The sequence below is a fragment of the Bos indicus genome, chromosome 21, assembly GCF_029378745.1.
Source record: "Bos indicus isolate NIAB-ARS_2022 breed Sahiwal x Tharparkar chromosome 21, NIAB-ARS_B.indTharparkar_mat_pri_1.0, whole genome shotgun sequence".
In the NCBI taxonomy this organism is placed as follows: domain Eukaryota; kingdom Metazoa; phylum Chordata; class Mammalia; order Artiodactyla; family Bovidae; genus Bos; species Bos indicus.
In genome coordinates, this window is record NC_091780.1 from 28,391,190 (window position 1) to 28,403,375 (window position 12,186).

General features: G+C 57.5%; 1 protein-coding gene across 9 annotated transcripts in view; it reads left to right on the forward strand.

The window, feature by feature from the left end:
- APBA2 (amyloid beta precursor protein binding family A member 2) overlaps positions 1-11,788 on the forward strand; it is a 138,682-nt gene extending 126,894 nt beyond the window's left edge. For all 9 annotated transcript variants that reach the window (XM_070775266.1, XM_070775269.1, XM_070775265.1 and 6 more), the window contains 6 exons: positions 260-445; positions 4,261-4,440; positions 5,243-5,455; positions 6,745-6,864; positions 8,011-8,151; positions 10,683-11,788. In XM_070775266.1, coding sequence (XP_070631367.1) covers positions 260-445; positions 4,261-4,440; positions 5,243-5,455; positions 6,745-6,864; positions 8,011-8,151; positions 10,683-10,754 — 912 coding nt within the window. In that variant the 3' untranslated portion in view covers positions 10,755-11,788. The remainder of the gene's footprint in view (positions 1-259; positions 446-4,260; positions 4,441-5,242; positions 5,456-6,744; positions 6,865-8,010; positions 8,152-10,682) is intronic.
- The last annotated feature ends 398 nt before the right edge of the window (positions 11,789-12,186 follow it).

Genomic DNA, 12,186 nt, shown 5'->3' on the forward strand with positions numbered 1-12,186 from the left:
CTGGTGTCTAGTGGGGTGGTCAGGGATGTTGCTGAACACCCGACAAGGCTCAGGATACCCGAAAATATAGGATGGTCCAGCCCCAAATGTCAGAAGTGTTGAGGCTGAGAACCCCTAACTCAGGTGTTTCTAGGGCTTGATCCCTGTAACCTGGGCCCTCCTTCCTTCTCTTGGCAGGAGACCATGATGGAACCCCTGATCTCAGGTGTTTCTAGGGCTCGTTCCCCATAATGCAAGCCCTCTCTCCTTCTCTCGGCAGGAGACCATGATGGACCATGCCCTGCGCACCATCTCCTACATCGCGGACATCGGAAACATCGTGGTGCTGATGGCCAGACGCCGTATGCCGCGCTCCGCCTCCCAGGACTGTATCGAGACCACCCCTGGGGCCCAGGAGGGGAAGAAGCAGTATAAGATGATCTGCCACGTGTTTGAGTCTGAGGACGTGAGTAAACGTGAGGTGTGATGTTCCCTCCCAGCGGCTTGGGCCCTAAAGGCTCCGAAGTGTCCCAGGAAACCTTGTATCTGGTGGGGATCCTGTGCACCATCACGACACTCCCAGCAAAAGCAGTGATTTTTGTAACACTCTTGGAATTTGCAGAGACCATGGACACAGCTCTGTTTTGCTTCATGAAATGAGTTTTTGAGGAGTTTGTAAGCAGAACCCTAGTTAAATAGGCTGAGGAGCTTTCTGACTAGGTCCTTTAGCAAAATCTTGTTCTTCCCAAATACAGTAGCCCCAACTCACTTTTCTGTTGAGGATCACACCCCTGCACGGAGAGGGTTACTAACGGGAAGGCATCTCTGCTCTTGCTCACGGCTGTTTCAGGCCATAAGAAGCTGGAAAATCCAGTGGGACCCTTGCACAACATGGGCTTGAACATGAGGTCTCACTTACCCGTAGACCTGTGTAGCTGTAGATGCTGCAGCGCTGCACGGGCCATTTTGCTTGAATCCTCAGATCCCAAACTATGGACACAGGGAAATTGTGGGTATAGAGGGCTGATTATAAATTGTTGTTCAGTTGCTCAGTCATGTCTGACTCTTTGTGACCCCGTGGATTGCAGCACACCAGGCTTCCCTGTCCTCCACTATCTTGTGGAGTTTGCTCAAATTCATGTTTACTGAGTCGGTGATGCCATCCAGCCATTGCATTCTCTGTCATCCCCTTCTCCTCCTGCCTTCAATCTTTACCAGCATCAGGGTCTTTCCCAATGAGTCGGCTCTTTACCTCAGGTGGCCAAAGTATTGGAGCTTCAGCTTCAGTCCTTCCAATGAATATTAAGGGTTGATTTCCTGTAGGATTGACTGGTTGGGTACAGAGAGCTGACTAGAAGTTAGACATGGATTTTTTTAGACTGTTCAGAGGGTCAGTGCCTGTAACCCTTGTTTTGTTCAGGGGTCAGCTCTAATTCTGATGTTTAAAATACTACAGACTCACTACAGACCATGACCCTGCTGACTCCTGTGTTGGGTGGGATGAGAGCATCTTTCTGAGCCTAGAAGAGGGAGAAAGGGACGGAGGAAGGGAGCAGTAGGGCAGGAGGTGAGAGTGGTCTCTGGGGCGCCCCGAGCAGATCTGACTCAGGACCACCCTGGAGGCAGTGCTGAGCTGTTCTTGTGGCTGTTGGCAGGGTACGATTTTAATAAATTCTCTCCCCTCCGTGGACACTTGGAAGGGGCATTCTCAGTCACCAAGGTACTTGAGGGTGTCTAGGACCTGGAGCAGTGGAGTAGGGTCCTGGTGTTTTCAGATTTGAGCAGGGTGGGTCGGGGCAGTGACGTTTTTGCTAAGAAGTTGAAGTCAAGTGCGAGTGCTTTGAAGCAATGATGTTGATAGGAGAGGAAGTTTACATACAGATGCACTAGTGCACACTCATGTTCCTTTCACCTTACACAGATGTCTGTGGACTCCTGCATGGACATGTTTGTGTAGCTCATGGCTTGAGGCATCTCAGAGACTCAGCATGAGGGGTTGTGATGGGTCCTGGAGAAAGGCCATGGTTGATGGGGGTGAGGCAGGACACAGGTGAGTCGGGTGAACAGCCTGCCTGTGCCGGGAGCAGGAAGTGTCCGAGCTGCCTGCCATGTCCTAGTGCTGCTGTGGTCTTGGTTTCTCACTGAGTGAGGAGGCTGAGAGCAAGGGCAAAAGTGTGTGGGGCTCCAAGTGGCTCTTGAACGTGTGTGGGAAAGATGGACTGGGAGGGGCATGAGAGGATAGAGCAGCCCCCTGGAGAATCGGGCCCTGATGATGGCCCCACCAGGTGGGCTGCCAGGGTGAGTGAAGTATCCAAGGGTCCCGTGCAAGCAGAAGGGGGAAATGGAACATGGCTGCTAGGACTCTGGCAGCCCCCTCAGAGCCTCTGTTTCCCCTCTGTTAAGTGGAAGCCAGCACAGATGAGCCGCAGAGGTGAGAGTGCTGGGGGCAGGGCAGCCTCCCTCCACCTTCACCACCTGCAGGAGGCCCCTTTGAGTGTCAGCCTCCATTGCCCCCCAGGGAGGCCCATGACACCTGCCCACCTTCTGGGCTCATGGCCCTGGCTGTGACCTGGGGAACGGGACAAGGGAGGGCCCTTGGGACTCAGGGGGAGGGCTGCCAGGACGAGGGCAGACAGGGGATGGGAGACTGCAGCCAGCAGCTGGTGGGAAGATGCTGAGGTTCCCGGAGTGAGCCGCATGGAGCCCGGGCGTGTACCACCTCATTTCCCAGAAGCTCCCCAGGTGGTGGGGTGCCGTCCAGGTAAAGCTCAAAGGGCAGGCTCAGGGCAGTGAGAGAGGAGAGCACTAAGTGATGCTCAACCCCTTCCTAGTCAGGGGACCCCAGTCAGAGGCCTGGGGGTGGTCAGTGTCAGCAAACCTGAGACCTCAGCGGATCAGGGCATGTCTGGGCCTCCCGGGCGCCCTCACCCTCCACCCACAGACCAGCCTCCTCCTGGAGGCCAGGATCCTCTGCTTGGCCTGAGGCTCTGCACGTGTCCGGGCCAGTGGCGCCACCTGATGGCCGCAGGGCTCCACACCTGCGACTGAGCACACTCTGTCCTCCCTCTGAGCAGAGCGGCCAAACTGCCAGGATGCTGCTCCAAGGGTGAGCAGGGCTGGGTCCTGTTGAGTGGACGTGGGCTTCCCTCCTGCAGACCGTTCGGGGCCCAATGTGGGAAGGCCATGCAGTCTAGCATCAGATGGCTCCAAGCTCTGGCTCTGTTACCTGGCCCAGCCCAGGTTTTCACAAAGGCTTATTTGTTTGCAGCCTGAGAATCGTGCAGCATATAGAGCAAGAATGGGACTTGGGCCAGACCCTCAGTTCCACGTGTTTTGGGTCATGTTGACCTGAGGTTTTTGCCGAGGGTCGCACTGCTCTCCCCTGGCTACCCAGCTCTTTGGGTCTTTACCCTCGCCTCTCAAAGCCCTTCATCTGCACACCAGCAGGTGGCGTGTTAGCCCGTGCAGTGCTGCTACTGAGCAGGGTTAAGGGTCCAACCCAGTCCATAGAAATGGTCCCATCAATGTAGAAAGAAGCGTGGGGACTTCCCTGGTGGTTCAGTGGTTAAGACTACACGCTTCCACTGCAAGGGGCATGGGTTCGATCCCTGAGCAGGGAATTAAGATCCCACATGCTGTGTGACATGGCCAAAATATATATATATATACACACACACATGTATATATATATGTATTTATGTATATATATATATTAGAAAAGGAGAAGTAGAAAGAAGCAAGTGCTCTGTGCCTTGCCCTGTGCCCTGTCCGCAAGGGCCCAGACTTCTCATTGGCCTCACTTTGGCACATCCACACCCCCATGAGAGTGACTGGCACACATCCTGCCCCCACTCCTGCCCCCGATGGACTGGGTCCTGCTGCTGTGGAGAAATAAATACTGGGTGGATGACTGACAGCCTCTGTGATGCTCCCCGACAGGACGCACCTCTAGGCTGCATTTGGAATAAGACGAGTGGAAAGAAAATACGACATAGTCACCAGGGAAAGCAACAGAATTATGGTCATTAGCAAATAATTCATAATCTCCTCAGACTTTATTGGACATAGGCTTTGTCTTAGGATGTCTGAGGTTTAGGGCAGCTCGGGTAGGGGCAGGCAGGGTGCCCGGCAGCAGAAGGGCTCCCCCCATGGAGACCTGGGCCACATTTCTCTGCAGCTCCTTGGAGCCCAGCCAGGGCCTCCCTCCCAACCCCATCCAGGCCTGTGTGCCTGCCTGTCTCCAGTGGCCGACCCTCTTCCATCCCCTCCCCTCTTCTGCAGGCACAGCTCATCGCCCAGTCCATCGGCCAGGCCTTCAGTGTGGCCTACCAGGAGTTCCTGCGGGCCAACGGCATCAACCCCGAGGACCTGAGCCAGAAGGAGTACAGTGACATCATTAACACCCAGGAGATGTACAACGACGACCTCATCCACTTCTCCAACTCGGAGAACTGCAAGGAGGTGAGTGACTGGGGACGGGAAGGGGCTCTTGGGCAGGGGGCCAGGGTGAGCCTTCCTGGTGTGCGGGCAGTGTCCCTCTGGCTCCCGCTTTTGCAACGAGTACTTGTGTGTGAAGAGTGTGGTGCTGTTAGAGCAGAGGAGCTGCCGACAGTCCGTCTTAATGACTCTGAACTTGTGCCCTTTACTGCTGCTCTTAGCCAGGGGCTCAGCCCCTGGTGTTGTTTCTGGAAGGCATGTGGGAGTGGGCTAGGAAGCCTCCTGTAGTGGGGCCTTGGCAGGCTCCCATGGGCTTGCTCAGGGCTCTCTAGAAAGTTCTCCTGAGACAGAGCGGGGAATCCCGGGGTGGCCTGTACCCTGCCTGCTTGTAAATGGGTGAACAATCCTGGCTTGCTGCTGAGTGAATGAGTGCTTGACAGGCAGCTCTCTGAGAGTGATCCGAGAGGCGGAGAGAAAATGAAGGACTTTTCTAGACGCATTTGGAGGCCTGGCAGGCTTTGCATCTGGATTCTGAGAATGTGCCTCTGGCCTCTGTGGGTCTGGGAAGGTGAGGGGAGCCTGGACACTGGAGCCAAGCTTGGGGCTGGGGGTGGTCTGTGCTCTGGGTTCACAGGATGGTGGGGTGGGCCCTGAGAGGGCTTGGGAGCTGGAGCTGGGAGAGGCCAGGGGGATGGTTGGTGGGCCAGGATTTGTGGCCTTGGTTCGGAGGGCCCGGGTGGGGCTGGTCCTTCTGTGGGTGCTGGGCAGAGGCCTACCCCAGCCCCGTCTTAGGCAGGCCCCTCTTACTCTGCTGACTCCCTTGCAGCTGCAGCTGGAGAAGCACAAGGGTGAAATCCTGGGCGTGGTGGTGGTGGAGTCGGGTTGGGGCTCCATCCTGCCCACCGTGATCCTGGCCAACATGATGAATGGAGGCCCGGCCGCCCGCTCGGGGAAGCTGAGCATCGGTGATCAGATCATGTCCATCAATGGCACCAGTCTGGTGGGGCTGCCACTCGCCACCTGCCAGGGCATCATCAAGGTGGGCACAGGGCCCCTTGCTTTATTCTTGATGCTTTGTAACCCCCACTGACCCTCAGGGAGGCTGAGCCCAGAGAGACCCACCCAGCGACTTTGAACCCAAAACTACACCACGTCCCTGACAAATCAAAGAGGGACCTGCCCCCAACCCTCACAGTGGGGATCTTGAGGGAGGTGCTGTCCGCTCTCACTTAGCTGGCTCCTGAACCATGGTGATCCCAGGAAAGGCCTGAGGACCTGTAGCTGTCAGGTGACCAGGCTGTCCTGGTTTGCCTGGGACTTTTCACTGACGGTCACACCTCCTGGCCACCTGAGGAGGTGGGTCCCCAGCCTGGATCTGAGCTGGGGTGTTGCTCTCCCCATCTGACCAGAGGACCTGCAGGTGTCTCATCAAATGATACACTGCAGTCTCGCAGCTGGAGGATGGACCCCCACCCCACTGTCACTCACAGATGAAGTTCTGTGACCTGGCTTCTGGACCTGAGGACCCAGTGGGTATCATGTAGCTAGACAGAGAGACATATAAGAGGCCTCTATCAGAGATGCTGAGGCTGGGCCGGCCAGGACCCTCCCTCTGCAGGCTGAAGCTCCTGGGCAAGTTTCTCACCTGGGCTGTGATGGAGGCTTGTGTGTATGCATGCGTATGCATGTGTGCACACACGTGCATGAGGGAGGAGCTCCCTGCAGCCATGTTCAGGCCAGGCCTCTCCCCCTCCCTCCACTGAGTCCCAGGACTGTGGCTGCAGCTTTCACTGTCCCCTGGGGCCTGAGGTGGCCCTTGGCTTGAACTGGCCTGTCTCAGTGCAGACACGAGCTTCCCACTGGCAGATTTCCTTGCCCTGACTCCAGCATGAGGGTCCTTCTCTGGAGGACACTTTGTTTTCTGGATGGGGCCCTCATTGTCTTTGCAAACAGGAGGTTCCCTGAATGCAGCCTGGTGAGGGCCCCTCTCGTGACCCCTGAAGGTGACCAGGTGCCAGTTTCTTGGCTGTGCACAGGGGTGCTCAGAGCCTGGCCTCTGGCCCTGGGGGCAGCTTATACTTGCCCAGGTCAAAGGGCACACCAGAGCACAGGGAGCCCCGACACACACTGCCGCCTGGGATGGCCGGCACCCCTGCATCGGGTAAGGGTGAGGCCTGCATCCACGCACAGGGGGACCTGGGTGCCCAGAGGGACCTGCCTCTGTCCCTCTGTGCCTAGGGCTCTGCCTTGCAGCCAGTTCACCCCTAGCCCAGGCCTCAGAGCTTGTCTTTCTAGCAGCATCTCAGACCCTCGTGTTCCTGCTCACAGGGTCTGAAGAACCAGACACAGGTGAAGCTCAACATCGTCAGCTGCCCACCAGTCACCACTGTCCTCATCAAGCGGCCAGACCTCAAATACCAGCTGGGTTTCAGCGTGCAGAACGGCATCGTGAGTCCACTTGGCCCTCGGCAGCCTCCGCTGTGCCCGTGGATGGCTGTTGCAGGGGGCAGGGGCAGCTGTCTGTGTGCCCCCCGACCCCCTGCCCCAGAACAGCTCCTATCTGATGGAGCAGGTTCCGGCCAGCAGCCAGGCCAGGCAGGGTGGGTGGGCCAGCATACAGATGGAATGGGTCCCTCCAGCCCCCTGGGGCACCCTATCCCGGTGGTGGTGTTCTCTGCAGACCCCTGCTTTGGAGTGGAGGAGAGCCCTCCTACCTCTGCGTTTGGGACGCAGCCAATGGCAGCGTCAGAGTCAGGTGTGCGAAAGACACCTGCTCATTCCTGTTTTTATTCATTCACTCCTTAATTCACTTGCCCATTCAGTGCTTCGCTTGCAGTTCTGGCACTGTGCCAGCCGTGACCCCAGGCACTAGAGGCAGGACAGGAGGGCCTCCAGGAGTAGATGACGCTAGGTTCAATGAATGTTGGTCTGGCTGAAACTCTGCCTGTTCCTCAGCCAGGCTCTTCCCTCCAGAGTCCCACCTTCTCTTTGAGCTGTACCAGTTCTGTTTCCTGGGTGGTTCCTTCTGCAGAGGTCCCAGTAGGCTGGGACCTCGCCACAGAGGATGGAAGAAAGGAGGCTGGTCATTTCCACATTGCTTAGGCCAGCCCAGGAGGAGGTTGTGGGGTGCATGGTGTCAGGTGAGGGGGATGTGTATGTCCCCTCCTCCCAGGAACACAACAGGAGAGCGTCCCAGAAACAGGACTGCCAAGGAGACAGTTTCCCCCGTCACTACCTGGTGCAGGAGTATGGGGAGGTACATTTGTTGGCCGGGGTAGCAGTGACTGTCTTCACTGGAAAGAGCAGAGTGGCTGCTGGAGAATCTTCCAGAACGGGCTTTACTTGTGTACCACTGCGATCCAGGAACAGAGGCCCCAGGATGGAGGGGCAGGTTCTCCCACAGCCATTTCCAAGCACATTCTAAATCATTAATCTCTCAGTTTGTGAGTCAGCAGAGCATTTGTAGGAGCATCTGTCCTGGGGGCTTCATCCTTCCGGTGGTTAATTCTCCCCACCTTTGGGGGCAGGAGGAGGCTGGCAGGCAGGGCGGGGACATAAACTGATGACACCCCAACCCCACCCCGTGTCACTTAGATCTGCAGCCTCATGCGTGGGGGCATCGCGGAGCGGGGCGGTGTCCGCGTCGGTCACCGCATCATCGAGATCAACGGGCAGAGCGTGGTGGCCACCGCGCACGAGAAGATTGTCCAGGCCCTGTCCAACTCGGTGGGAGAGGTGAGAGGTCACTGCCTGAAGCCAGAACTGGGCTCTCGGGACCCAAAGTCTCTAGGACCTAACATCAAATTCCCAAGGGCATGTAGGTGCACTGGGACCTCCGAGAGCCCCTCAGGGGCCAGTCAGCTGAGCTGGGCTGTATCTCCTGGGGGAGCCCAGGGGGAACCCCAGGCAGGCGGGGTTCAGCGTCCTCTCCTCGCTCTGGTTACCTGTGCGTTCAACAGGATGAGTGGGCACTGGGTGGAGGCTTGAAGGCTGGCCCTGCTGCACTGCCCACTCCCACTCTGCTGGCTTCAGGCCTGCCTGCCTTTTTCTGCTGCTCTCTGGCATAGGCATGAAGCTGGTCTGAGGATGGTCACCGGGTAGGGGGTTCAGGGGGGAATTTAGGAGGGAGCAGGGTTCCTCAAGGGAGATGTAGGTGTTGGGGGAGTGCCAGCCCAGTGTTGGCACAGAGGCCTCCCCAGTATGAGGGGGGTATAGGGCTGTGTGTAGCAGGCAGTCAGGGTGAACAGGTGAGGGTCTCCCTGGGAGAAGCCTGGGTGATCACAGTACAGAAGGAGCAGATGAGACAGAGCAGAGAGGTGGGTGGCACAGGGGACGGGTCTGAAGGCAGGTGCTGGGCGGGGAGTTTGGCCATGTGTGGAGGGAGGGCTCTGGAGCCGTGTGGGGGCATGGCTTCCTCTTCACAGCCTGGGGGTAAGTGGGTGGGTGGGGTGCTCTCTTCTGGAGGGGTCTTCAGATTGCATCGGTCAGGACACATTTCCTGGGGCCACGGGGACCTACTCAGGTTTTGTGAAAGTCCCAGGGCTGGGGGGAGGGGGCTTCCCTGGTAGCTGGTAAACAATCTAAACCATTAGACCAGGGTCTTCACCTGCAATGCAGGAGACCCTGGTTTGACTCCTGGGTCAGGAAGATCCCCTGGAGAAGGGATAGGCTACCCACTCCAGTATTCTTCAGGCTTCCTTGGTGGCTCAGACAGTAAAGAATCAGCCTGCAGTGCAGGAGACGTGGGTTCAATCTCTGGGTCAGAAAGATCCCCTGGAGGAGAGCATGGCAACACACTCCAGTATTCTTGCTTGGAGAATCCAATGGACAGAGGAGCCTGATGGGCTATAATCCATGAGGTCGTGAAGAGTCGAACATGACTGAGGAACTAGGCACACAAGGCTTGGGGTGGGGGGTAGTTACCCTTCCCAAGTAGGGGCGTATGCTGAATCTTAGGAAGGAGGGGCCAGGTAGGCATCGCTGGCCGCCTTTTACAAATGGCTTCGGAGAAAGTAGAATCCAATTTTCCTAAGTAGATTCTTGGGGGCGGCCATCAGCCTTATGCTTCTCAGGGAATCAGTAGTGTGGGAGAGTAGGGGGTGGGGAGCAGGTCGGGGAGCAGGTATGGGGGTGGGATAGGCAGCTGGAGAAACGCTTTCGCCTCTCCAGACCCAAGGTGATGGTTATCAGGGATGCTGGAACGTGGGCCGGGGCAGGAAGCCCTTCAGCCTGGGTGGACCTTGCGCTGGACTGGCTGGCTCTGGGAGTGACAGTGTCTGTCTGCATTTCCCATCATTGCTGAACATGCTTGGGAAACGAGCTGCTGATCAGCTAGAGCTGGTGTTCTTCTGGGCTTTGGCGGCGGGTTTCTGATTGAGGAAATACAGAGAATGGACCTTCTGATGGGAAAAACCCTCACAGGATGATAAGAGGGAACAGCTAATTGGATCACACAGATCCTAGTGCTGGGGATGCCGGTGGGAGTCTGTAGTCAGAAAACCTATCATCCAGGTTGGCCTGTCAGGGTCACTCAGATGAGGCCTGAGAGCTGTTTGCCCAACCTAGGGGTGGACTGCACCCCTGGCGCTTCTCCTGGAGGTCTGCCAGCCCGGCCCCTAGAGCCACAGCCACCCACAGGGGCCTGAGTACGGCCGGGTCCGGGCTGGCTTGGTGAGCAGGATGCTCAGAGGAAGCAGGAGCAGAGCCCGGGGCCTTGGCGGGAGTTGGGGTATGTGCCCCACATAGTGGGCCTCCCTGGGCAGCCGTCTGTGTGTTGTAGGTGGCCCAGCCTCCTTGGTGCCAGCGACTGAGGCCAGGTTCCTGCCCCCAGCACACGCGCTCTGTGTGTGTGATCCTCTGGTTCTTCTGCTGAGGCAAAACTCGCCCCTTGCAGTTTCTAAGAAGGTCTGGGCACCCTGGCCTGCCCTTCCCGTGGGCAAAGTCCAGCTTTTCACCCAGCCGGTGTCAGGTTGAGGTGAAGGGAAGACCAGCCCTTGACCTCATGGAAAACCCTCTAAAGACCCGGAGGGGAGCCCAGATCATCGTCTGTAGGGGCAGTAAACGCTTTCTGAGTCGCCATCGGGGGTGGTGACCTCGGGCGGGCCATTCTTCCTTTCCTTGGCCGCTGGCAATTTACACAGAACGTGCTTAGGATGCTTGGGCACTACTGGCCTTGCGGTGCTTGTTTTTGGGGGTGCATGGAGGGGAGGGAGAGGTGGAGGCAGGGAGGGCCAGGTCAGCCGCCCACCTCTCTCTCTCATCGGCAGATCCACATGAAGACCATGCCTGCCGCCATGTTCAGACTGCTCACAGGCCAGGAGACCCCGCTGTACATCTAGGCTGCCTGCCTGCACCCTGATGAGCGGGAGCCAGACCCAGGACCTGACCCCTGACCCCACAGCGCACCCGAGGACACCAGCTCTGCTGAAGGGCATGCCCTCACCACCCACTTTTATTTTTTGGACTAAAAGGGGTATGTCTGAATTCAAGGAGGATCCCAGGAAGCAGTCTCTGTAGAACAGTCCAGTGTTTTGCCGCATCCCGAGTTTTCTCACCGCAATGGGCGAGGGCTTGTCTGTACTTCCGTGTGGTGCAGAGCCAGTGTGCAGGGCAGACATGGGGACCTCTGGCCACAGCTGTGCAGGGAGCCCCGGGGGGGGGACAGTGGCAGTGCCCCCACCCTCTGCAGGGGCTCAGGCTCCTGCAGGGAGGGTGTCCAACGGCTGAGCATGGGCGGCCAGCTCTCAGGATGTGACCGGTCACTGAAGCCGGGTGATGGTGTTTCTGAGAAAGGAGATGTCCCCGAGTTACATAAAGGGTGATGTCCACAACCTCAAGACTCCACACTTAGACAATATCACCGTTTTGACTCTTATCCAACAAGCCGCTCTTCAGACAGTAGGCTTTTCTGACGATCTGTGACCACACCTGCTGTCCATGCTCACCTGTCCACTGGTCCCTGGATGCCCCTGGGCAGCCTCCCGCCTCTGTGGGCCAGCTGCCTCATCACAATCTCTGCATCCACGCGTCCACATGTGCGCTCTCGCCTCGGACACCAGACCCACGCCGGACACTTGTGGTCCCTGGGGCCCCACGTCTGGTCTCTTCGCTGTTAGCGGCAGCGTTCCTTGCGTGTAGATCAAGTGCAGCATAGTCTAGCCCCACCTGCAGAGCTCAGCGATCACCGAGGTTGTTCTGTCTGGAAGTCTCTCTCTTGGGCCCAGGCCTTGAAGAAAACACTGTGACTTAAGAAGCCTTACCATGCGGTAACTAAGCTCTAGGACCACTGGACGAGGGTGACCTGTGTGTTGCATGCCGCCGACCTTGGGAAGACTCGCTAATACCACTAATAAACCTGAGGTCACGATGGAAAGCTGTCCTGCAGCTGGTTTGTTGACAGGGATGCAGCCGCCTAGCTTCCCTTTGACTCCGTGCCTCTCTGTCCAGCTCTGGAAGGGGGTCTTCTCGCTGGGTGTGAGGACTTTGGGCATGAATTGGTCAACGGAGAGCAGGGATGGGGGGTCTTGGGCTTCTCCTGGCTTAGATTGGAATTGCCTCTGTAGAGGCATGTGCGTGGATAGAGAAGGAAGCTGGCCCACTTGCAGCACTGGCTCCTTGCCTGCAGCCACTCTGCAGCCCATCTAGTGTAACAACAGGACTGGCCATCACTGACTGCACTTCGTGGTCATTGTCCTGTGGCATGGGAAGGCGGGGTGAGCCTGGGATTTGGTCAGAAGCACTGGTTTGTGTCCAGCATGTTAGCCGGGGACA